General features: G+C 36.2%; 1 protein-coding gene across 1 annotated transcript in view; it reads right to left on the bottom strand.

The window, feature by feature from the left end:
• Positions 1-1,350: 1,350 nt before the first annotated feature.
• HERPUD2 (HERPUD family member 2) overlaps positions 1,351-27,873 on the bottom strand; it is a 32,379-nt gene continuing 5,856 nt past the window's right edge. Inside the window, exons 3-9 of the mRNA XM_046021249.1 lie at positions 21,607-21,684; positions 17,769-17,882; positions 15,575-15,729; positions 6,520-6,642; positions 3,619-3,942; positions 2,834-2,951; positions 1,351-2,195 (exon numbers count right to left, since the gene is read on the bottom strand). Coding sequence (XP_045877205.1) covers positions 2,034-2,195; positions 2,834-2,951; positions 3,619-3,942; positions 6,520-6,642; positions 15,575-15,729; positions 17,769-17,882; positions 21,607-21,684 — 1,074 coding nt within the window. The 3' untranslated portion in view covers positions 1,351-2,033. The remainder of the gene's footprint in view (positions 2,196-2,833; positions 2,952-3,618; positions 3,943-6,519; positions 6,643-15,574; positions 15,730-17,768; positions 17,883-21,606; positions 21,685-27,873) is intronic.

The raw sequence follows: 27,873 nt of genomic DNA, 5'->3' as shown, positions 1-27,873 counted from the left end.
AGGATCCAGCCTTCCAGAACTTTGTAAACATGTTAAGGAATCTGATCTTTATTCTACTAACAGTAGGATGACACTGAATGATTCTGTGTACACTTTGAATATTTGGTACTTGCTGGAAAGGCTATATACTCTTTTATATTCCCCTATAGCTTCACCTACACTGAGTATTATTATCTTAATAATTTGATAGTTTTAACCTTGAGACTCATTACATCTGTTTTCATATTTATTGCCCATATTTGTATCTGTTACATACATAATGTTTGTGTGTTCCCCTCCCCCTCAAATTCGTGTTGAAATCCCAACCCCCAGTGTGATAGTATTAGGAGGTAGGGTCTTTGGGAGGTAATTAGGGCATGAGAGCAGAGCTCTCAGGAATAGGATCAGTGCCCTGTAAGAAGAGATGGGAGAGAGCGCGCTTCTGCTCTGTTCTCTGCCATATGAGAATACAGCAAGATGGTCATCTACAAGACAAGAAGAGGGCCTTCACCAGACACAGAATCTGCCAGCACCTTGATCTTGGACTTCTTAGCCTGAAAAACTGTGAGAAACAAATGTTTGTTGTGTAAGCCACCCAGTCCAAACTGACTAGAGAGTATCCTTGCCCATTTCCTTACTGGGACACTGTCTTCTTTTAACAAAACTTAAGACTTACTTATTACTATCTTTTTAATCTTTTTTTCCCCCTAATTGTTTGCCTTTTAATTATGTATGTCAAAATATTATATGCATAGCAACCTTTTCTTTCAGGAATTCTTCCATAAAGGCATTTTGTCACCCCAATATTATAGAAATATTCACCTATGTTTTCTGTTAGTATTTCCATATTCAATTGCTCATACTGAATCATGATATTTTGACTGACATCTATAAACAGAAATCTAATTTCACTTTTCAAAGGGTTAACCAGTTATCCCTTGAAATGTTACTTTCATCATTATAAGTAAACAACATAGAAAATAATTTGTTTTCTTAATCTTCTATTTTGTTCTTATATTACCAGACCAGTACCACATATAACTTTATAATACACATCATGTGAGATGAAGTTATTTCACACTAAATTCTCCCATCCTCATTTGTCCAATTTTAATTTTTAGCTACCCTATAAGAAACTTACTCCTTTTGTATGAAATACTGAATTGGCTTTCACAGGGATTTTTAAATGGACTAATAGGGTTTCAGACTGAGAACTAAGAGATATCCATCTGGAACACAAAGAGGTGAAAATGACCTGGAAGACTTCAGCAACTTTTCCCAACAACTACTGAAACTTACATAGATTTTTACATGTAATGGGTATATTACTGAAGGGTCCAAACAAATATCCCATAAGACAGTTTACCATAATTGACCTTTTATTTAAAAAAATTACAGGGAGCAATTTCCAGCATATTTTATAAAAGTACTGCCTGTATCAAACATTTATATCACTATTAATTCCATTGAAGAGCTGCCTTTTTTTTAAGGTACTAATTCCAATTGATGGGATACATGCCCTTAAAATAGAAAGTTTCCATTATTTATCCAAATGTCAAAATTAAGATTATTGAGAAGTTTATTGCTTTATGGCTGGGCAAGATGCTGCTAGCACATTTTAGGTAAATAATATTCTTTGTTAAAAACTATGAGGTCATTCTGTTTAAAACTTTCAGGATATTTCACAGAAAATAGATATATTTATTCAAATTATACACCAAAGGGCTGGGCTATTGGCTATAGATATTTACATGTGAAGCAGCTCTTTAAAGAAATAAGACAAATCTGTCTTGTATAATATACATAATTGAAATTAACAAAACCTGGAAAACCAATATTGTTATACTATGTTCTGTTAGGATCTTAAAAAAGAAATCACACATTTAGTAGTCCATTGTGCTTAAAATATTCATATGCATGAGAAGCTTAAAGAAAAAAACACCTCTGTACATGATGATGAAAAGAAAGTAATAAATTTTTTTGAAATTGCACTGTTATTTAAAACACTTTCCTAAAGTCAGACCCTCCTTTGTAGCTGGCACAGTTTTTCAGGTCTAATTGGCAACCTGGGGAGGCCCCTCTGGTATCAGTGAAGTGAAGAAGGTGGTGATAAAAGACCAAGCTGATGCCATTAATCCAGGCCTTTGAACTGCACTGGTGTCTTCACCTGCATCTTCTCCACTCTCATCTTCAAGCCCATCATCCATAAGACGCTCCTTTCAAACAAAACAAGAAACATTCTCCTAAGGGATTTGAAGTTAGTATTAACTCATGACAGAAAAAGAAAGAATTAAATCCTTCCCTACAGAAAAGGAATATGAGCATGTAATAAGGAAGTGGTTTCCTCAGTGTTCAAGTTCAAATGGATAAGTGCCAATTTAATCAAATAAATTCTCACGGTGTGCATAATTTTCTTTCTAGGCTATTTTCAGGAAGAATAATGCTAATTCTTCCTGCTTAAATCTTTTTTGGGTTTTGTTAGTTTGTTTGAGAGAGACAGCAAGCGAGTATGGGGGAGGAGCAGAGGGAGAGGGAGAGAGAATTGTAAGTAGCCTCCCTGCTGAGTGCACAGCTTGACACAGGGATCTATCTCACAACCCTGGGCCAAAATCAAGAGTTGGATGCTTAACCACCTGAGCCACCCAGGCACCCCCTACTTTGAATATATGACTAATTCAGTATTATATTCTAAGTTCTCCCAGAAAAAAATCATACAATTTTATATGTTAACTTTTCTTCCCATGCCATTCCACAAAAACTTGTGGAATGCCCCCAAGATTCTTTTATCATGCTGGTTTCTTACACTGCTGAGGAACATCTATATTTGAAGTATATGAAAACCTCATTAGCATACCATTTCTTCAAGTTCTAGGTTGTTTGCATTTTGCCCATCATTGTTAACTTCGGCATTATTGTTGGGAGCCTGTTGCTGACCTCCTTCTTGCCTAAAAGGAAACCATCCAGCTTGGTGTCTGTTCAGTAAAATAAAGAGAAAAGGAAAGAAGTCACAACTGTTTTTATTTGTAATGCTATAAAACATTAGTGTCCTACAAAAGAAAAATTATTTCCACTAAAATAGATAAAAAGACCAAATTTCCCAATGAGAGCAAAACAGGAATCAACTTAAGTCTAAAAATCTATCATGGACTTTGCTGGTTCTATGCTAGATATCTTAACAATGAACTTAGCTGTCTTAATGTCCTAACATACTGAGAGTCCTAACATCTTTCCCGATATTTTTCAAAATGAAATTCAACTACATTATTTCTCTGCCTCTTGGAGTGAAGTGGGGCAAGAAAAAGTCTACTTAGGAAAAAAAGTCTGACCTATTCCTATAGGTCTTCTTACCGATAACTTGAACTAAAAAAGACTATCCTTATGCAATAGTGCATCAGATACTTCAGGTTCTAAATAATTGATAGAGCATGTCTAAATGAATTAATTTTTATGAAAGACAGTAAAAGAAAAATCTGCTTGGAGACAGTTCTGATAAACGTTCTTATTCTTACTCTTACTCTGGAGTCCAAAACTCCTATTCCTTTACTCAAGAGTCATGACAGACTACTGCATGCCAAATTCTGTCAACAGTTTTAGAAAGTAATTAAAAGAAAGCACAAAAAGTTAACAAGCATCACTCACAAATAAACCAGTAGCATGGCTCCCATTACCATGATAAACCGACTAAAAGAAGAATAGAAGTATACTATGCTAAGGAGAATTGCAGCTCGTGAGAAGGTGTACATCCAGTCTAGCCAGTCTCGGTTGAAGTCTTCTTCATTTAGCACTGGACCTCCCTGTGCATTCATTTGAACATTCTCATTCATGGGTCGATTTTCTTGGGCCACTAGGTTTGGAGCTGCTGGGGGTTCTTCGCCAGGAACATGTGCCAGATTTAGAGGCTGTGAAGCAGCAGGCTGGGTTGGATTGGCATTTGATGTGGCTTGAGCTGAAACTGCAGCTTGGCTGAAATATTCACCAAAATAAATATTAAAAAGAAAAAAAAAACTGCATCATACTCTATTTTATTTTGCAAAATGTTCTTGGGGAGTCATATGTATTTTTTCATAAACCTCATATGGAATATCACAACTCCAGTACCACATTTCTTAGGTAAGCACGAATCCCAGTGGAAAAGTGGAGCCAAGACTGATGGTAGGAGTGAGTAGCTCAGGAAAGGATGCTCCCTTAGCCTTACAGTCTAAGATGGTAGGGGAAAGGTGGGAGAGAAAGAAGGCCATGGTAATCATTATCTTTTCTCTCTTTCATTAAATTTCTCTATACGGTAATGACCAAATCTTTTTCCAAATCTTTTCACTAATGGCCCCTTTTGTTTTTCTACATGGGATGACTATCACGGCACCCTCTCCTTTAGAGCCATGTTTTGAAAAATATGTCTAAATTTGTACAGTGATCATTACCCTGTGTGGCCACTGTCAGTGATAAATGATCTGTATTTATGTTTTAAGATATTAACCAGATCTCAGATAACAACCCCTCAACCCAAATCCTGACTTTGGGAACTCCACCTGGGAACCCTGGAATAGGTATTCGTACACGAATGAAGACTTGTGATCCTGAAGTTTGCTTATAATTTGACTGCTTGAAAGAATAAATTTTCCCATACGAGGCTCTCAGTAAAATGATAATATATCTGGGATTTCCTTTAAATTATCCAGCATAGGAGGGACAAGTTCTAGAACAAGAATGTCATGGTTTGATAAATGTTGAGGCTGGGTGATAATTACACAGGGATTCATTTCACTATTCTATCTTTTCACATGCTGAAATTTTTCTACAATAAACTGTTAAAAAATCAAGATAGCAAAATAAAATAAAACTACTTTCCTGGGCTACAAAAGCCAATTTAATTCAGTAAGCTAATACCTTGTATCTGTAGGGAGAGCTTTTTAGTTTCCAAAACACTTTCTACCTCACAGACATTCTGATTCATAGGTGACTTGTTTCATTAAAGGAGAGAACTTGAGGCTCAGAAGTTAAATAATGTACAAATATTGTATGATTCAGTAGCAAGCTACAATAAGCCCTACCTTTTCTTACACAGCTCTCAAGAGGTTATAAATAAGACAAGGGGTGTAAAGCATCCAGCATCCGGCAGAGTATAAGCACAAAGCAGTCAGTCCGATGGTAGCTTTTACCACAGCAATAGGTAAGGTACAAATAGCCAGTCTATAGCCAAGGGATCATGCAAGAGAACATGAGGATACAAGGTTCCTAGAGCACATCAGCTTTATGGGGTAAGGTCTGCAGTAAGGTTAAGGATGCAGACTTCACACTGTGGGCAAGGGAACCATATTTGGGAGGATGGGGAATGATTGGCTCAATGTTGTATTAAGCACATTAACCGGGCAGCAGCAGGATGAAATATAATGAAGAGTCTGAAAGGAGAAAGAACAGTTGCAGTAAAGTAAATCCAAACTGAGAAAAGGTTTGGGCAAAGTATTGAAAGTAAGGCCTAGGGAAAGAACAAAAGTTAAAAACAACATATTAACTCATCTTGGTAAACTGTTGGGTTTAGGGATCACTGAAGGCAGAGTCAAAGCTGATTAAGGTTAAAAGCCTGGAGAATGAGAAGAAGAGACTGTGTCACTGACAAAGAAGTCAGGAAGGAGAACACATTTAAGAGGATGGTAGTGTCAAATTTGAGACAGCCTGAATTTAGAGGAAAGGCAAATTTCCCTACAGAAATCTCCCAGCAACCGGGATGAAGCACAAGAGATAAAGAATAGGGGTCATCCACAGAAACCTAGCGACGAAGCCACAGAAGAAAGAAGTCCAAGAGGACTGGCACAGGACTGAACCCTGTCTTCCTTACCAGACTGTCCTAAGGTAAATGGAAGTACATCAATATTTGTCTAACTAAAGCAATGTTACCATTTAGAAGAAGGGAAAAAATACACCATCAAGGACACAAAATGAGTGATCAGAAAAACAATCAAGAGGATAGCAAAATGATAGAAACAAGAGAACAGTAAAGAGAAGCTAGAAATGTTAAATGAATGCAGAGTCCAGAAGAGTGAAGGCTGAGAAGCTGTGCTCAGTGCTAAGACACATGCTGACCAGAAGCAAGACTTATGAAAATGCTGATAGTCCAGAAAACATATTATTAGCCTTATGTAAACACGAATCTCCCTGACACAGGATTCCTTTTCATTGAGCGTCCTATCTCTTCATGGAGATTTGCTGCCTTCCAGTGAAACTTCCCTCAGTTTTCTCCTCTTAAGTAGATAAAATGTTATATTAAAGAAAGCATCTCAAGGCTGCTAAATGTAATTGGGGGAAAGAGGGAGAAACAAAGAACAGGTTTAGCTGACATGAACTGGATGTGAACCCTTTTCCCTTAAGCCAAATAATTTAAAAGAAAGTATCTTTTGAAATGTTGGCAAATTCATTCTCACAGTAATTTTTAAAAACCAATAAAATACATCAGTAAATGAAAGCCCAAATCAACTTACCTAGGCTGAGAAAGAAAATAAAGCAAATAGCACACTAAGCAAAAAAACCGAACTCAAACTAACTTACTACTGCATGTAATACTGATGAGCATACAGCTGTTGCCACCACAGCATCTGCAGGGGGCTGAAAGCGGGATACACTGGGAACCCAGCTGGAATGGCTTGCCCAGGAAGTTGGTTGTCCACATTTCTGCAATAAAGAGATAAAGAAATATCTTTCCATGCTCTAGAAGTTGAAAGCATTTCTCGGAATTTTCATTTCTTAAGTATAAGCCACCATGACAAAATATACTAAGTCATACTGAAAAGAGAAATACGTATTTTCAACATTCTTCAAATAAGATTATGGCTTACAGAAGATGACCCAGGTCCCCAAATATATAGAATAACTAACATTTCAGCCCAATCTTAGTAAGAAAATAAATCACCCACAAAATGTGTGGCAAGCCTGATCATCTTGCTATGTTTTCATTTCATCAGAAAAGGCCAAAATATTTTTAATTGCATTTTAAGTACACTTTAAGAAACAAAAGCCCTAAAATAAACTTCACAACAAAATATTTTGAGGAATGGGGAACCTACCAAAATGATATCGTATATTAGTAATATTATTAAAAACATAGCATCTATTAGCTATAAAATAAAAAACATTATAAAGATCTGTAAAATATTTTTTTAGTTAAAAAAACAAGATTGGCAGAACACATGTATACATGCATTCTTAAAGTAGGTTAAATGTCTATTAACTCAATAAAAGTTGTGGAAGGTCATATTTAAGTTCTCTATGACTCAGTTTCCTCACCTCGAAAATGGGGCTAATAATAGAATCTCCTCATAAGATTGTTAGTCTGTACTCAATAAATGTAGCTATTTTTATTTTTATTGTCCCCTATGCCTAAATCAGAATAAACTCCAGAGTGTGTAATATAAGATTTGTAGAAATTCACATATATCAAGACAACTACAGTGATAAACATGTGAGTAAACACAGAATTTGTGTATTTGCTAACTTTGCTTTTCTTCATATTACTTGAATTTTATCTTTAGCTGATATAACCTGGGTCTAACCAGAATGAGACAAGAATCATTACTAAATTCATGAATTTTTAATATGATATTCAAAAGACTATTAATGTACATACAATTGGCAATAACTGACTTCACTGCTAACAGGATGAACTAGAATAAGGCTTTAAAAAATGATTTTACAAAATTAAGTACCATTAAAAATGTGGACTTTTACCCAACTTCCCAAGTAATTCTGCTTCTGAGAATTAACTTAAAGAAATTCAAAATATGGAAAAAAATTTCACATCTCTGCCCTACCCAAATGATATTTTGTTTTAGCAATATTGTTAAAAACAGCAGCTATTAGCTATAAAATAAAAAATAAACATTATGAAAATCTGTTAAAAAAAAAAAAAAGATGGGGAGAAAGGAGTAAAGGATTAAAAGAGCTTTAAGAAACATCAACCAAGGGGCGCCTGGTGGCTCAGTGGGTTAAAGCCTCTGCCTTCGGCTCAGGTCATGATCCCAGGGACCTGGGATTGAGGCCCGCATCGGACTCGCTGCTTGGCAGGGAGCCTGCTTCCCCCTCTCTCTGCCTGCCTCTCTGCCTACTTGTGATCTCTGTCTATCAAATAAATAAATAAAATCTTTAAAAAAAAAAAAAAGAAACATCAACCAAATGTAGTATCAACCTCTCTGAATACTGATTCAATCAAGACAACTATAAAAAGACATTTGAGATAATCAGGAAAAACTGAATACAAATAGGGTATTTGATGATATTAAAGAATTTCTGAGTATTCTACTGGTATTTTGATTAAGATTTTCTTATAGTCCATATCTCTCTAGATACCCAGTATTCACAGATGATATGAGAGGGTAGCTGGGTTTTGCCTTGAAAATACTTCAGCCCAAGGAAAAAAGGAGGAATAAGAGGGAATAAAGAATGGTAACAGTTGTTGAAACTGGGTCTCAGGTAAATGGGGGTTCATTATAATATTTTCTGTACTTGTGAATGTTTAAAAAGTATAAGCAAACTTGGTGAGGAAACTGCTGTGATATACCTGTGGGAGGAATTCATTCCATGGCACAAGGGCTAACAGCTTTTTTTTTTTTTCTTTTTCAGACAGATTATACCAGTTAATACTATTTGATAAAAACTAAACAACAGAAAAAAAGGGGTGAGGGAAATTCACAGAAACACATGGAAATGGTTGAGTACAACAGAGATCCTGGCAAAAACCAAGAACTTGAAAGACTGTCATTCACAAACCAATACTTGAGAGCTATACCAAAAGACACCCCCATCAGGATGTTTTTTAAAGTTAAGGAATAATATGGAGGACATTAGGAGAAGGAAAGGAAAAGTGAAGTGGGGTAAATTGGAGAGGGAGATGAACCATGAGACACTGAGGTCTCTGAGAAACAAACCGAGGGTTTTGGAAGGGAGGGGGTGGGGTGTTGGGTGACACCGGTGGTGGGTATTAAGGAGGTCACGTACTGCATGGAGCACTGGGTGTGGGGCATAACCAATGAATCTTGGAACACTGAAAAAAAACAAAATAAATTAAAAAAAATAAAGTTAAGAATACAAACGAGAGAAGATAAAAGGAACTGGAGACTTCAAAATTCAGGAACAAATTCTTTCCCAAATAACCTGTGAAGTCAGTCCCATTTCCTTTACTACTCCATAGGAAGATGCAGCAACTGCAGGAAATCCCCACCTTTCTCCCAGAATATGCCTTCTCAAGACTTTCCACACTTGCTTCTACCTGCTGAACTCCCCTTACAATCAGCTCAAACATTAGCACCTATGAAGCCCTCCCCGCTCCTCCCAAGCAGAGACAGTCACTTCCTTGTCCAGGCTCCTACAAAACTTTTTTCAAGACCATCATAGCACATCAGCAGGTGGTTAATTTGTCTCCCTGACCTATTTCCATTGAGGGCAAGTACATAATTCATCTTCCTGTCTTCAGTGTCCAGCATATAACAAATTACAAGGTAAACTTTTACTGAAGTCACAAGGTTCTCAAAGAAACAAATTTGCTTACTCAGTCACCAATACTTAAAATCTGATCAGTCGATCTGACTAGAATAAAGTTTTAAATGGGAGGGCAGAGGGGAGAGAAACACCATTATAAATGAAGTCAAAACACAAATGGCAACCTACTAAAACAAAAGACAGAAGAGTCACTTCAACAAGACTGTTAAGAACACAGACTTTCAAGAGATATGGATTTGAATTCTAGTTCTGCTGCTGACCACATCTGTGAACTTAGGCAAGCTCGGACCATTTAAGCCCCCTTCTCGTCTATAAAATGGGAGAAAATAGTACCTCGACCACAAAGTTTATGTAAAAGTAAATGTATAGCACTGAATTACAGCATGTATAAATGTTTAACACAATGCATAGCTTGTGCTAAGTCCTCTATAAGTATTACTAATATTCTTTTAGATAAATAACTGTCAGAAATGAAAAACAGCAACACACCAACAAATAAGTATTTCACAAAACAAAACAAAAAGAATGTCTCTTTATCATGACTCAAATTAAAACAGGAACATTACAATTCATCACACTGGCAAGTACACACTTGTATGGGGTATCAGACACCTTGACAACTGTTACTGGAAGAATAAACTGGTACAACTTTACTGCAATTTTGCAATAGTCTTTAAGAGTCTCAAAAAGTCTTAAGAAACACTTTGACCCAAGAATTTCCCTTCTTACAAATTATCCTAAAAGAACAGCTGCTAACATGTGAGTATTTAAGAATATTGAGAGGCACCTGGGTGGCTCAATGGGTTAAGCCTCTGCCTTTGGCTCAGGTCATGATCCCCGGGTCCTCGGATCGAGCCCTGCATCGGGCTCTCTGCTCAGCAGGGAGCCTGCTTCCCCCTCTCTCTCTGCCTGCCTCCCTGCCTGCTTGTGCGCTCGTTCTCTCTCTCTCTCTGTCAAATAAATAAAAAATCTCAAAAAAAAAAAAAAAAGGATATTGATTGTCATGAGGTTTAGTGGGAAGAAATTAAACAACCCACATATTTATGATAGAATATTGCCCCACTTCTTCCCTCTTCTATAACAGGATTATACACACATACTGTCTGGCATATAGAGGCAAAGTGGGCTTATGCCAGCTAATATTGACTCACATATTGAGCTAACTGCTCAAGTTCAGGAATTTTGTGAGCCAACCCTTGGTATCTTAAAATCAGTCATGGTGAAAGTATAAACACCACAGAAATCAGCAAATGCCACAAATCAGTTTATTCGCCCTCCCCACGGGAAAAGCCAGTTCTTAAGCATTTACTGGCACACCTCTGGTAACTTGGCAATACCTCAATGCTATTGATCATGGCCATGTGACTTGTTTTGTCTAAGGGAACATTAGTGAATGTGACACATGCAGAGGCTGTAAATGTGGTCAGGGGTTAGCTTCCCCTCTTATGTTCCCGTCATTTGTCATAAAAAGAACCTGTCCCAGGGAGTTTCTGGTCCAAAGAATGAGAAACATGAAACAGACCAGAACTCAACCCATATATAGCCTGAAGCAGAGCCATCCCAAGTGCCTAACAAGACTCATGAACAAGGAGAATGAAGTGTTTTGTGGTAAGCCACTGAGATTTTCAGGTCATTAGGTAGTACAACTAACTAAAGACATTCTTCCTCGATAGAAAAATGAGCAAAGTGGCATATCCACATAATGAAAAATCTTACTTTCTTAAATAAATGGACACCAGATGTTGAGACATACAGAGATAATGCTAGGAACAGAAAATGTCTGTGTGCATCAAAGTAGTCTCCCTGGGAAGAATGGGCTTTGAATTGGGTGGTGAATGGTAAGAATATGATTACCAAGTGCTAACCAAAGGCTGTTTCAAACAAGAAGTCAGTACAGAAGCCGACTAAGGGGAAGCCAACCAGGATGTTAAACTAAGGCACTACTGAAACTTCAACAACCGGAGAAACTTGTACTTTTTAGATCTTCTCTAACGAGAACTACACATATGTGGATGGAGTATTTCAATAAGGTGCTTGGGGTGGTGGGAAGGGAATGTTCACATTCAAATAATAATACTTGGTCTTTGAACTTCCTGGTTAGCTGCAGGGCTTTTATTTTGCCGTTTGGGCACTGCCTCTAATAGTCTTTGTCCCTGTTCTTTATCAATACTTCCAACTCTAGTCCAGAGTTAAATCACCCTAAATGAATAATGGACAAAAGTCTAAAAAACATTGGTGTAAATTTAAGAACTCACCCAGAGTGCCAGGTGTCTCAAGACTTTAAATGTGGTGGATTTATATTTGAACTGAAAATATGTCCTGACTACATTATATTTTTAAAAAAGGTTTACCAAATATAATAGTATTATTTTTATTTAAAAAGTTAGAAGAGTAAAAGGATCTTACGAGAATAATTAGTTACTTCTATGTGATGAGCTATAAGCAATCCTTACTTTTGGAGGGGGATGCAGAAGGAGAGAGAATCTTAAGCAGTGTTCACACCCAGCACAGAGCCCAACTGTGGGCTCCATCTCACAACCATAAGATCAGGACCTGAGCTGAAATCAAGAGACAGACATTTAAACGACTAAGCCACCCAGGCACCCCAGCAATTTTTACAATTTTTACTTTAAAAAAAAAAGTCAGGGCGCCTGGGTGGCTCTGTCAGTTGAGTGGCTGCCTTGGGCTCGGGTCATGATCCCAGGGTCCTGGGATCAAGCCCTGCTTCGGGCTCCCTGTTCAGCAGAGAGACTGCTTCTCCCTCTCCCTACTGCTCTGCCTACTTGTGCTCTCTCTCTGGCTCTCTCTCAAATAAATAAATAAAATCTTAAAAAAAAAAAAAAAAGTCAGTATGGAAGGGTACAATGAGTAGTTTTGTTAGTATAACGGGGAAAATCTGAGATACAAAACAGTGGGTATTCTATAACCCAATCAGTAATTTTTGGAGTTGAAGTAAATAAATGTGACAAAAGACTGAGTCTAAAAGAGTCAGACAGGATTTATAAATGATGGGCAGCCACTGTGTTGATGTACATGTACTGCTTTGGTCTTCTCACATTTCCTCAACACCTAGCTATTGGCAAATAATCACTGTATCAGGATTTCTCAAAGTGAGGTTCCCAGAGTATTAAGTTGGTAAATTCCTGAGCACCACCCCAAACCCAGTCATTCAAAATCTCAGGGGAGAAGGGACCAGGATTTAGCAGTTTTAACAAGCTCACTAAAGACTGAGAACACTGGGGCGCCTGGGTGGCTCAGTGGGTTAAAGCCTCTGCCTTCAGCTCAGGTCATGATCCCAGGGTCCTGGGATTGAGCCCCGCATCAGGCTCTCTGCTCAGCAGGGAGCCTGCTTTCCTCTCTCCCTCTCTCTCTGCCTACTTGTGATCTCTCTCTCTGTCAAATAAATAAATAAAATCTTAAAAAAAAAAATAAGACTGAGAACACTAACCTACATGGTGAAAAACAGGTGATTAGTTAAATGTAAGCTGTACTGAATTTTGAAAAAGGCATGCAGAGCTTCTATTTTGTTGGTGAATTCATCAAGGTCACTAAATTATTGCTCTTTCACATTTAAGGCTAAGGCCCATGTTAAAATCACTTAAAGACAGATTTAAAGTCACTAAGGCCCATGTTAAAATCACTTAAAGACAGATTTAAAGTCTTCATTAGTAAAAAATACCTGTGAGATTAAGTTAAATTATATTCATTATTAAACTGAATAATCTATTAAACTTTCAGTAAATTGCTTTGTATATCACAAAGTACTCTTCCCAAATAATATTTATTTTCTAGCACCTAGTACTGGCATTCATTCCTTCAAGTCTGTTTGCTGAATCAATGTACAACATTCTCTTCTTAATATGAATGAATTTGTAAGTAATTGCTAACACATCGCTAAAACACTTTACATACATGAACTCTTTCAATCCACATTGGAATCCTGTATGATAACTACTATGATCTCCAGATAATGAGCAAACTGAAGCAAAGCAGGGAAAAGACTTGCCCAAGCTAGTCAGCAGATAGATTCAAACCAAGGCAGGCTGACTCAAGAATTTGTAGTCACTAAGCTGTACCGCCTTCCTGATTTCAAACCAAACATTATTCATCTGGTAAGAGATTCCCTAAGTAAAGCTGTAATATCTTTAAGGATTTTACTGTTCATCATCTTAATACTCATATTTGGCAAAATAAACACTATTTCTGAATTTTCTGATCTGTTTAATACATTGCTAAGAACTAAATGCTTTCATCTCATGAAATGATTAGAGAAGAGAAACTTTTAGAGAAGTTATTAATCTTAGAGAAATTATTCATCTTTTTCCAAGATATCTATGGTATTATTATGAAGACCTGCAACTTAAAAGCTTTGTTGTATTACAAAATATATTCAGTGTAAGTTTGGGAAATAGTTAAAAATCTTATATTCTTTTAGGTTTATTATATACATTACACTCTCACTTTCCAGCACTACCACCAAATAAAATGAATAAAATCACTGTACAAATTGAAAGGAACTGAAACTGTCTTATTCTGCAAAAAAAAAAAAAAAGAGAGGAAATGAATTACTGTCATAGGATAGAAAATATTTTAAGCTACTACTCCATAATGTAAACCCTGTGAACATTACTTTTTACAAATAACTATGTTTTGGTATGCAGTAATTGTTTTCTTTTTATTTATTTATTTATTTATTTATTTGAGAGAGAGAGAGAGATCACAAGTAGGCAGAGAGGCAGGCAGAGAGAGGGGGGAGAAGCAGGCTCCCCGCGGAGCAGAGAGCCCGACGCGGGGCTCGATCCCAGGACCCCGAGATCATGACCCGAGCCGAAGGCAGCGGCCCAATCCACTGAGCCACCCAGGTGCCCCAGTAATTGTTTTCTAAAAACAAAAATTGTTTCATAGGTGCCTCATAAAAGCCGACCATCAGCCTTATCTAAATACTTACTTTTACAGAAAAAACTTCACATTCAAGAACTAGGAGACAATGAGTTTTCTTGTATTTTGCTATGTACTCACCTTTGTTTTTCAACATTAAGAATAGAGTTTTGCTGTATACCTTAGTTACCTAACATTTTATGTCAAATATAATTCAATATAAAAGTAAAAGGACTGTCTAAAGCTCTAAGTAAAAAGTATCTGAATGTTTATTCTATCCCTTCTAACATAGCCATCAATGGCTACTCCTTGGTTATGTCCCTTCTACCACTCTAAGGTCTTAGCTACTTCTTATTTCCAGCCTCACAATCATAGATCTGGAGCACTGCCACACACTGCAGGACCATAGCATGCTATGCAATACAAAACTATCTCACTACCAATATATTACTCATGTTTCCTTTACTTCAAAAGTAACAATAGTACCCCAGTTAAATACCTTGGTTTCACACATAACCCAGGTCCAAACCGTATTCTCCAGGATCCTCTTTGAGCTGTCTGAAGGATGTGCTGTGGTTGTTGGCTGAACTTCCCCCTAGAACTGCCTAATCTAAGAGGCCCGTTATAATTGCTAAATATAATGTAGCCATAACAAGCCTCTTGGGTAAACTCCTCTAACACAGACTCTAGATAACATGCAACGGTTAACATATCCTTTTTAATACATCACAGTTGTTACCAAGTCTGGCTGATCAGAAACACCTGTGGAACTTTCTAAAACCAGATTATTGGGCCTTATACCCTTCCATGAACACCCTCACTCACCCATCAGCTTCCCAGAAAGCTAATTTGAGTAGATCCATTGTGAAACTGACTAAAAATGAATTTGTTTAGTTACCTAGATCCTGCTATTTGAAGTGTGCTTAAAGCCTCAGAAGCATCAGCAGCACCTGAGAGCTTGCTGGAAATGCAGAATCTCAGGCTCATCAGACTTACTGCATCAGACTTGCAGCTTAACAAGATCCCCAGGTGATTAGCACAAAGAGTAAAGGCTGAAAAGCACTGCCCTTATGGCCAGCTTTCAAAAGCACTGCTCTACTTAACTCCCTAATTCTCAAAATGTATAAGGAAGAATATGAATAAATTCCCAATATACATTGATTATTGCAGAGGGACTATCCTGAAATCAGGAGTAACAGATTTTTAAGAGGCCCACAACTACAATTTCACTCACCCTTGCATTACATAGGGGAACTGATGACTCTGTGCTGGGTCGGTTTGTGCTTGTGGAAGGGTACGTTGCCTCAATCCTTCTGAGGAAGAACTGGCAGCTAAAGACAAGGTTTCTTGACTGGATGATGGAGTTGTTGATCCTGACTGATCTGAACTCTACAAACAAAAATGTAATTATTTCTTCAAGGAGATTTAATTCATTGCAATCATGAGATTAGAGACACAGTGTAAAAATATATTTATGACCTGCAAAAAATGAATTTTAGAAATATACAGATTTGAATCTTGGCCCCAACATAACAGGCTGATATTTTAATTCTGATGAGACTAAGAGTTCAGAAAATCAAAAATATGTTTTTTTAACAAAATGAACAAGATACCAATCAAGATTTTAAAATTTTCATGTTCTGATGATATTAACTCAGGTTCAATAACCTTAAAAATGTAATGACTTGAAGACCACCCCAATTTGTTGCTGTTTGAAAATAGTTTGTCACACGTTTTATATAAACTTAAAACATAATTACATTTGAAATATAAAATAGCTGGACACAATATAATTTTAACATCTTTCCAACTTCATTAAAATTATATTTTACCTGTACTGCCTTCCTATTAACTGGATGTCTTTTGGTATGTCTATCTTCCTAACTCCTGCTATGCAAAAAGTGCCTACCAAGAAGAGCAGTCTTTTGCAAAACTAACAAAGCTTTCTTTAAGAGGTTATTCCACATAAAGTAGACACCAAGTAGGTGTCTACCTAATCAGCCCAGGGAGTCTGATTCTTAGGGACCTAAACTGGTAAAGGCTTCCTTTCTGTCAAAATTTCTCATTAAATGGACCAGCATAATACGTTAGTCATTTTTTAAAAAATTAACAGAAGAAAGGCATAGCCATTTGGCATCACAGCCTAATTTTGCTAGAACTAATTTTTTTCTGACCTTATTAGATAACACTTTCAATGACTAGATTTTTAAGACATTCTCAAATCCCACTGAAATTTCTCAGCCATAAAAAAAGGATAATTCAACTTAATTTTCCCTTAATACTTTTCAGATTTTCATAACACAGCTTGAAAAAAATGAATATATATACTAATGACATGAAATCATGGCTAAGGAACCACGAGACAAGTCAGGAAGGATCCTTCTTAACAAAAACTGAAGCAACATATATGTGTCCAAAGACTATATCCTGAACTCTGTGCCAAGACCAGTGTTTTGTCCCTTCTTATTGAAAGGTAGGAAACATAGACCCTTGGGTTTACTGATAAACCAAACTTCAGTTTAATGAAAGCTAAATTCCCATAGCTACTGCTGGAAAATACTTACCACTGAGCCCATACTAATTAAATATAGCAACTAAAGGATCTAGTTTCTTAAAGAAACAGTGAACTAGTAATTACTGAAAGATCCTTCACCTAGTTATAACCTCGGCCATCCATCCCCTCCTTCAAGTTTTGGTTAGATTCTTGACAAGAAGGTAAGTATACTTAGCAGTATGTGAGTTCCTTGCCCAAGAGGTTTAAAGCAACCTTCTATTCATCCAATCCTTTTCTCTCACCTCCAAAGGTATCATATAAAACTTTAATGGGAAACCAAAAATAATTAAACATAAAAAATTTGTCTTCAAAAGTTGTATGAGTCTATCTAAGTAGAAAAGTTCAACATTTCAAAAATTTCCAAAGCAATTCTGGCAGATGGAAAAATAAGAAGGAAAAAATGAATACCCAAGTCTGAAAGAACTGAGTAGATGAAGTAATTTTTCCTCGTGAAGTTGGAATGTATGTCCAAATCCAGTAATTTAAAAAAACAAAATTCTTGACCAAGCAGTCTACTTCAAGAAGATTTAGCATACTCAAAACTTAAATAATTTAATCCACCTTGAATACAAGTACCTTTAATATTTGTGAAACTTTACTGGTCCTAGATTTTAAACTATGTAATCATATCATCACTCTGTTTTCTGAGTATTTTAGCATTTAACCCCTGAAGATTGGATCTTCAATCCCTATAGCAAATAACTCAAGCTTCCAGGGATAACACTATGCACTGGATCTCTAAAAACAAAGTTTAAACGCCTAACTCAAGCTGTTCAAAACACAATCTCACAACCCACAAGCTCCAATTGTTCTGTTTTTTCACTCCCAAGGATAATCAGAAAACTTCAACATTTACTCCTCCCCAAAAACTCACAGAACTGCTGCTGGATGCCAATGCTTCATGACTTTCTCTAGTGGTGCTGGATTTTGGAGAACTGGGAGGAGTCCGAGAAGTACATACTAGATGAACCATATGATACTCATCTTGCTAAAATTAAAGAAAATTACATTGAAAGGGTAGTACTGGAAAGTGTATAATTCAAAAAGTCAGTAACTAAGCTGAAATATTTAACTCCAATTTTAAATTCCTTTCTAGCGTAGCCATTTTATTAGTAATAAACTGTTGCCATCTGAAGGCATGGTGATTTACTCTTTCAGTATCTGGGGCCCTTCTGAATTCAATATATTCTCCATGCTCTATAGAAAACCATCTAGTCTAACTATAGACTATGCAGTACCTACGATATGAAAAAATTACTTTGTATATCAAGGAGTCTCAAAGCAAGCAGTGCTGTGAAGTTGTATCAATGCAATCTACTTCTTCAACATAAAGATATCTATCATTTTAATATCAAAACTATATAACAGTCACATTGGAACTTAGGCCTACAAATTTTGAGTAGTGAAAATATTTCCATTACTTGAGACTTTGCAGCCCTAATAAAAAAAACTCAACTGTACCTACTCTACCTTAATTTTAGCCAGGTGATGTACAGTTTCTTTTATTTTAATTCAAAAATTAGTTTTACCTCTAACAATTATACACAGATTTAAAGTATATATTTTTTTTTTTTTTAAAGATTTTTTATTTATTTATTTATTTGACAGAGAGAGAGATCACAAGTAGGCAGAGAGGCAGGCAGAGAGAGAGGAGGAAGCAGGCTCCCTGCAGAGCAGAGAGCCCGATGCGGGGCTCGATCCCAGGACCCCGAGATCATGACCCAAGCCGAAGGCAGCGGTTTAATCCACTGAGCCACCCAGGCGCCCCTAAAGTATATATTTGAACTACATTCTGTACATATTCCATGTGTTTCCACATAAACTTGTGACTATGGCTGAAGGAAAATATTCTAATAAGGATTAGGATTGGCATTTAAGCTTAGTGATTTCATGAGTATATTTATAGTCAGGCATAAAACTAGTATATATAAGATGGAGAAAGGAGAGAAAATAGAGGGCAGAGAAGAACAAAGGATGGCTCAGCAACTTAAAAAAAAGGAAGAAAGAAAAGAAAATGATAAAGAAAAGGGGAGAGAAAGAAAAGAAAGATTCCCATTTGTGAGAAAGAGAAATGAAGCTACCAGAAACTAAGAATGTATGAATGCCTTCCATCAACCTAGAATTGTGCGTAATTCTGAGGTGAATCCAAAAAAGGGTAAGAGTCAACCCGTCACCTAAAGAGGCTCACAACATTCTTAAAATATCAGAACACATTAGTGCACAGTTAGGGAATATATAAAACAGTCTTTTGCACAAAGCTGAGAAGCATAAATTACAATTGCTTAACAAATTAACAAGGTTAGAAAGCTAGGGAGAAGAGAAAGCATGACATGAACTATGCCTAGGAAGGTAGGCAGAAAGCACATCTGACTTAAGGCCCTCTTAGCTTCAGAATACAAAATACTAAAAAGCATCCAAATGTAAGATGTTTATCCTTAGAAACCTAGTTTCAAAGGTCATATTAATCACAATTAATTAATAGTTTTCATTCACCTTTGGAGAATGGTTCTGCAAAACATTTTATAACTAAACTGGTAAAGCTAATGTCAGCATCTACCTGAAAAAAAGTAAAGGGTACCCTGACTTTAACAAAAACACTTGTAAGATCTATTCAAAATATAAACAGATTGTTCAAAATGTTTCATATAAAGGGCACAACATCCTTTGAGCATTTTTATTTTAACTCTTCTGGACAGAAATCATTTATGGAAGCAAAAACCTTTTTAAAAGTATTAAGAGGCACCTGGGTAGCTCGGTCATTAAGTGTCTGCCTTTGACTCGGATCATGATCCCAGGTCCTGGGATCGCCCATGCTGGACTCCCTGCTCAGCAGGAAGCCTGCTTCTCCCTCTCCCACTCCCCCTGCTTGTGTTCCCTCTCTTGCTGTGTCTCTCTCTCTCAAATAAATGAAGAATTTTTTTTAAAAAAAGTATTCATATGCATAGTTTAGCCATCTTGGATTAAAATTATAAGTGTGTATTTCAAAGAGCATATAGCAGAAATGTTTTTAAGCATAAACACAGGGGGAAGATGAACAGGTGGAGCACACTGGATTTCTAGGGTAGTGAAACTATTCTTCAGGATATTATAATGGTGGATACACGTCATTATTTACTTGGGAAACCCATAAATTGTGAATTAGGGTTCACTCTTGGAAACACCAAGACTGAAGCCTAAGTCCATAGTAAACACCAAGAGTGAACCCTAATGTTAACTACGGACTTTTGATGATAATGCTGCATCACTGTAATACACTGTGTACAATGTCAGTTGTAACAAATATACCACTCTGATGTGGAATTTTGTTAGTGGGGTAGCCTAGGCATGTGTAAAAACATGGGGTATATGGGGAAACTCTATACCTTCTGCTCAATTGTGCTGTGAACCTAAAACTACTCCAAAAATTCAAGTCAGGCACCAAGTATCAGGGTACCTGGCTGGGTCATTAGTAAGGATGTGGCTCTTGATCTCAGGGTCATGAACTGAAGCCCCACATCAAGCATAGGGCTTACTTTAAAAAAAAAAAAAAAAAAAAAAAAAAGTCTATCAAAGAGAAAGGGGGAAAAAATCTGCTGCAATCCACTATTTTTTTTAAGGATTTTATTTATTTATTTGACAGAGAGAGAGACCACAAGTAGGCAGAGAGGCAGAGAGATCACAAGAATGCAGAGAGAGAGAGAAGGAAGCAGGCTCCCTGCTGAGCAGAGAGCCCAACGCAGGACTCTTGATCCCAGGACCCTGAGATCATGACCTGAGCCAAAGGCAGAGGCTTAACCCACTGAGCCACCAAGGCATCCCTGCAATCCACTGTTTTTGAGGGGGGGTCAAGGAAGAGAAGCTGTTAAACCACTTTGGCAAACTAAAACTACCTGATTAAAATGAAAACGACAACAAGAAGTCACAACAGCAAAGCTAAAATTTCAACTATCTAAACAGAAAAAATATACCAGTGTAAGATTTTTTAAAGTTTCCTACAGGTGATCATATACATAGAGGAGAGGACATAGATCTTCTAAATCAGATTAGGGATATCCAAAAGAACATTAAGAGTGAAGTCAAAGAGTTAGGGCAAAACATAAAAGCTATGTATTTGATTCTGCTATATTCACAAACAAAAAGCAGCACTCATGCGGAAAAGTTCTACAAGTATAATTCCACAAATGAACATGAGCTAAGAGATGCCATTATAATAACTAGCGTTCAAACTGATTGTCAAAAAACTACACTGAAATATATTTTAGCTGTTAGCACCAGCGTTCAAAGTTTGCCAACTGATCTACCAACTGGACTTCCTGTCATTTCCTCTCCTGAAATTAAACTCCTACCTCAAGCAACTTGTTAAAACATCATGCAGTTTGGTCAAAAGGGGATTTAAGAGAGAAGAGATTATCAGTGAAAATCCTTCACTACTACTTGAATACTCTACTGATAAGTCAATACTGCTTTCTTATATAACAAATAGCTGCAGAGAAACATAAAATCATATTTCATATTTAGCTATCAGATGGATATACAAAACTATTACCTAAACTAACTAGACTCCATCATTATGTTTCTTACTTTCTAATTCATGTTGATCTGTTATGCTACCCAAAAGGGCTGATTTTTAATATCTAAAAACTGAACTAGTTGTATATAGATAAAACTTCAGAACATATCTCTTTTCATACTCTGAATGTAGCTGGTATCAAATAGTGGTTAGAAAAGCTTACTTTTCTGAGAATGTCTTTCAGCTGCAGATGATCGGGAAGCAGTCTGCCCGAATACACCAATCTCTGATCCTTCGTCAACTAAGAAATGGGACAAAGAAAATAATTCAACTTTTTCTAATTATACAAATTGGAAGTTGGGAATAACATGCCTAAATATGTGTAAAGTAAAACTCCCTTTAGGCACAATTTAGCAGAAAACTGACATAATTTAAGAATTTTTTCTTCCAAATTCTACTTAAGACATTAAGAGCTCAGCAAACGATAGTCTATAATAAAATATAGATACGTAGATAAAACTAAATACAGGTAGTTACCATTTTTTTTTAAAAAGGAGAAAAAGATAAACTAGAAGTTTGCCTTTTCAGCCATCATACAATGCATGTGTGATTATCATTAAAAACCTTTAACAATATGAGAAGATGGCTAGCCTTCTAGCAATAATAAGTCAACAATGGAATAAAATTTCAAGGTCACCACAGTTATTTTGAATTGTTTTATCAGTATTTATAATTTAAAAGAATACCCAAAATTTATTTTCATCTTTACTAACATACAACACAATTTATTGATTTTAATTCAAGAGTCATTTGGATTCAGTTATAGTTTTATGTAACAATTCCAGTTTTTATTATTCCTGCCATTCTCACAAATACCTCTATACATTTTTCAAAAACACAGGACTAAAGAAAAATCAACTCAAATGCATAGAGATTCAGCTGTCATCTCTATATGAAACCAAGAATAGGAAATACGTTCTGGTTACTTCTGTCCTATTCTGTATGTATGATAAATCTGCTAAGTGCGGGGCACCTGGGTGGCTCAGTGGTTTAAGCCTCTGCCTTCGGCTCAGGTCATGATCTCGGGGTCCTGGGATCGAGCCCCACATCAGGCTCTCTGCTCAGTGGGGAGCCTGTTTCTCCCTCTCTCTCTGCCTGCTTCTCTGCCTACTTGTGACCTCTCTCTCTGTCAAATAAATAAATTAATTAATAAAATAAAAATCTGCTAAGTGCTCACACTACTAGTATTAAAATATTTAAAATCAAATTATGTATGGTCCCCATAGTACCTAAATAGGCACATGTTCCACAAATTCTATTAAAACAATTAAATATTTGTTATATCAATAATTGTTAAATATGCCCAAATCCAAGCAACAACTGTAACAATTTTCAAACAGAATATATGTATTCAGCATGGCTACTAACAAGGGTCTTACATCAAAAATAATCATAATAGAAACTGTCATACTGAATAAGATCTGTGGTTCAGGGTTGCTTGAGTACCCACAATGAAGGGAAAGGTATAACTCTGTTTCCAAGACACTTAGCTGTTAGGCATAATCTAGCTTCTCCTCTAAGTATTTTGAGTGTGCCATTCCTAAAATGCACAAGTTCAAATCCCCATATATAAACAACCAAATCAACACAGGAGGTGTTTTTTTAAAATACATTGTCACAAATCTTGAAATTTCAATCAATACATATAAATACTGAGTGGGGAATGAATAGTGAATTATATAACATAACTTAAAAGCTAAGTAGATAATAATTGATTTAACCCATGGACAAAATGAATTCTATAATGCTTTATAAGTTTCTATAATATACTTATTAATTTAGCTGGAATCTAAAAAAATTTCTTTGATAAATACTACAGTCATCATAAGGTATCATTTTTCCATCAGTCCAAACATTTAATAGATACTTCTATGTCATAACATTCTGCATAAAGGACAGTCTTATGAATTTTTTTTCTTTACTACGAAAATTTTCAAACATACACAAGGTGGGGAGAACAAAACAAACCCCAAGATACCATCTTCAAGACCTCCCAAATATTCAACTCAAACAATTATCAATATTTTGCTCTTCTTCTTTCATCTATCCCCCATTGCCTTTTTGAGGGAAAAGAGAGTTTTGAAACAAATATCACACATCATTTCTTTTCACCTGTAAAAGCAGTATGTATCTGGAACAGGTTTTGGGTTTTGTTTTGTTGTTTGTTTTTTTTTACCCCCAAATAACTGCAATGTTACCACAGTCAACAAAATAAATATCAATTAGGTCAACTTTGAATAAACCTTTATCTTTCCACAACAACGGAACATCAATTTTCCAAAAGGCATACAATAATATAGCAAAATTACATGGCACGCACCACCCACCAAGTACATGAAGCAAAAACAAGTATGGATGAGGATGCGGAGAAATTGGAACCCTCACACACCACTGGTAGGAATATGAAATGGAACAGCCTCTATGAAGGTTTGGCCGTTCCTCAGAGAGTTAAACAAAGAGTTACCCAATGGGGGGCACCTACATGGCTCAGTCAGTTAAGCGGCAGATTCTTGATTTCCAGCCCAGGTCAGGATCTCGCCGTCTTTTGAGATCAAGGCTGAAGAGGGATTCCATGCTCAGCACAGAGTCTGCTTGAGAGTCTCTCTCCCTCTCCCTCTGCCCTTTTCCCTGTTCACTCTCTCTCTCTCTAAAATAAGTAAATCTCCCCCACCCCCAAAAAAAGAGTTACCTGATGACTCAGGATATACCCAATTCTACTCCTAGGCATATACCAAAGAAAACTGAAAACTTATGTCCACACAATAACTTGCATAAGAATGTCCAGAACAACTTTAGCCATAATAGCCAAAAAGTAGAAACAATCTCAATGTCCATCAACTGATGAATGAATAAACAAAGTATGATAAATACATAAAATAAATACTAGTTGCCCATAAAAAGTAATGAAGAACTGATACATGCTGTAATGTGGGTGAACCTTGTAAACATTATGCTAAGTGAAAGGAGCCAGACAAAAAAGACCACATAGGGGCACCTGGGTGGCTCAGTGGGTTAAAGCCTCTGCCTTACACTCAGGTCATGATCCCAGGGTCCCGGGTTCAAGCCCCACATCAGGCTCTCTGCTCAGTGGGGAGCCTGCTTTCTCCTCTCTCTCTGCCTGCCTCTCTGCCTACTTGTGATCCCTGTCTGTCAAATAAATAAATAAAATCTTAAAAAAAAAAAAAAAGGACCACATATACTATGATTCCATTTATATGTAATTTCCAGAATAGGCAAATCTATAGACAGAAAGTAGATCTGTAGTTACCAAGAATGGAGAGTGACTACTAGTGAGTATAAGTTTTCTTTTTTGAGGTATCAAAAATGTTCTGAAATTAGACAGTAATAATAACTGCACAACTTTGTGAATTAACTAAGAACCACTGGGTTGCACATGTTAAAGAGCAAGAATTTTTTTGTTTTTATTTTATTTTTTTATTTTGGTTTTTGCTTTTTTTAATTAACTAATTTATTATTTGTTTCAGGGGTACAGGTCTGTGATTCATCAGTTTTACACAATTCACAGCATTCATCATAGCACATACCCTCCCCAGTATCCATCACCCAGCCACCCCATCCCTCCCACACCCCTCCACTCCAGCAACCTTCAGTTTGTTTCCTGAGATTAAGAGTCTCTTATGGTTTGTTCCCCACTCTGGTTTCATCTTGTTTCATTTTTCCCTCCCTTCCGTGATCCTCTGCCTTGTTTCTCAAATTCCACATATCAGTGAGATCATATAATTGTCTTTCTCTGATTGACTTATTTCTTAGCATAATACCCTCTAGTTCCATCCACATCATTGCAAAAGGCAAGATTTCATTTCTTCATTTCACAATATTCCACTGTGTATGTATAGGTATATATGCATATATATATATGCTATATGTGATATATATATATATATATATATGCATACCACATCGTCTTTATTCTTCTGTTGATGGACTTCTAGACTTTAAAGAGCAAGTTTTACAGTATGTGAATTATATCTCAATAAAATCGTTTCGTGAAATTAAATATTCAAATGTCTTCAAATAATCAGAAATTTTAAAAGAAAGGAATTCTTTAATTTTACTATGACTGAAAAACAGAAAAAGGAATTTTCATGTGCCTAACTTAGGGAGAAGATCTGAAAATTTTTCTATGTCACTAAAAAAATTGCCTCTTCACTTTAAATATCAATACATTAATTAATTTAAATATCTGGAAAACCAGTAGTTAGACATGATAACAAACAACACAATCAATAATTAACTGATTCAGGCAGTAATCAACTGCCTGAACTTTCAACTAGCCACTTTGGATCATAAACTAGAGTACTGGGAAAAATACAGATTTCTGAGATCTCAATTCAATTCAGTTTCACTTATAAAAGTGACACAATTTTATTTATCCAGACCAGCTAATAACAGCATCGTTTATTGTGATTGGAAATCCATTTCTGTATTAGTTAGGTTAAGTAATGTTACTATATATATATGCTATAACAAACTTCATAATCTCAGTAGCTTTAAAAAAAAAAAAATCACATGGTACCCTTTCAATATAAAAATCCAGAAGACTCAGGATTGGTAAATCTAAAACTAAGTCCTAATTAAATTGTCCATTAAAAGTCTACTGTTAAGATACTGGCTACACAGATACATAACACTTGACCATCTATGTTAACACTACCACCACTCTTCCTGTTGCTCACACCCTACATTCAATAGTCAGCAAGTTCTATCAGATAATGCTACTCTCACTACTTCCACTACTCACTACTAGATAAAGCCTAGCGATACATGGTACCTGGTATTACATGGTAGAGCAGAGGCAGCTAAATTATCAAGTTAGGAACATCCTGATGGTACTCTGAGGATCCCAGAGACAGAACCAGGCCACTCCAAATAAATACCTGCTTAACTAGCTGGCCAAAAAAATTCTGCCATCCACTTAACAGACATTGCTAAAAACCAAGGTGAGGAAAGCTCATCAGCTAATATAATATGCAAAAATAAGTCATAAACTGGGAAGATGTTTTTCTTCCTAAAAGGTTTACATATACTATCTAAAGTATCTGACTTTTTAACATTTAATCAGATATCAAAAACAGACAAAATACTGTGCATCCCTAGTGCATTTAAAATAGAAGAATTTGATAGATGAGTTTACAAAACCAACAACAGTTTCGTATTTCTAGAAAGTCACCTCATTGGTATCAAAAGATTAAATTTTGTATATGAGGAACTAAATACAGTCTCTCATTATGGATGGCTTAAAAAATCATGTTCTTATTAGTATTTCTGAATGAACATAGTCAAATGCCTTAGTAAAAAAATCTTCAACTTACATGTTCAAAGAACTAGAACCCAAGTCCTTACCCATTGAAAGTGGTAATTATTAGTATTTCAGTACTTACATATAGCTCAGTCACAAGCATCAAATAGCTGTAAAGAGGTGGTTCCCAGAAGGTACACAACATATTGATTCTGCGGGAAATTAATTCTATGAATTTGGACTGCAACATATCTTCCTCTCATTCCCACTAATTCACCCAAATTAAGAACCCCAGAGAATTCAGAAGCACTGTAAATGGAAGCATGGTTTACCCAAACTGCCTCTACCCCTAATCTCCCTGGAACAGCAATAAACGAAACCAGCATATAGGAGCTTAAAAAATGATTTTCTCTAGAATTCCAAAGGGACATCCCAGTTTAGCTGTTTCCACTCACAGGCCATTTGCAAATCAGGTATACATACAACAGAGAATGCCAAAATACATGTCTGCTATGGTTTATACAAACAAGCAAGAATGTGAAAAGATAAAGCAAAGCAATGTGCTTTTGAGGTCTTAAGATACTAGATTCCCATAACTTCCCTAAAATTTATCAAAATAAACAGAAATAGCACACACTAACATGACCTGCATTAGAACACTATTGAGGCTATGTTATCCATTCATCTACAGCCTTTAAATGACAAACCATCTAACCATACACCTCTTTTTATACTTCACTTCTTTGCAGTTTATAAGTATATAGCTAAGATGGCCAGGTCCCTAAATGCCTTTCTTCATCTTATTACATATAACCATCATATACAATGTGAATTAATGGTTTAAGCACTGAGGCTTGAAAGTCAGACCAACCTGGGTTCAAATTCTAATTCTACTACATAAGGAGTTCTATTATCTATACAATAGAGTTAATAAATAAAATTTACATCATAAGGTGTCTATGAGGAATAAATGTCATAAAACATAAAATACTTAGTAGAATGCTTAAGATACATGGCAACCACTTAGTAAATGGAAGTTTAAAATCTGAGCACCAACTGTGACAGTTAAACAAAAGCATTTGAGACCATGAAATCACTGTCTGTTATGTAGAGGTGAGAAACTTAACTAAAAGTTCTAGAAAAATCCATATCTTAAAAAATGCATGATTA

The sequence above is a fragment of the Meles meles genome, chromosome 10, assembly GCF_922984935.1.
Source record: "Meles meles chromosome 10, mMelMel3.1 paternal haplotype, whole genome shotgun sequence".
Classification (NCBI taxonomy): Eukaryota; Metazoa; Chordata; class Mammalia; order Carnivora; family Mustelidae; genus Meles; species Meles meles.
This window is presented reverse-complemented; position numbering and strand designations above follow the sequence as displayed.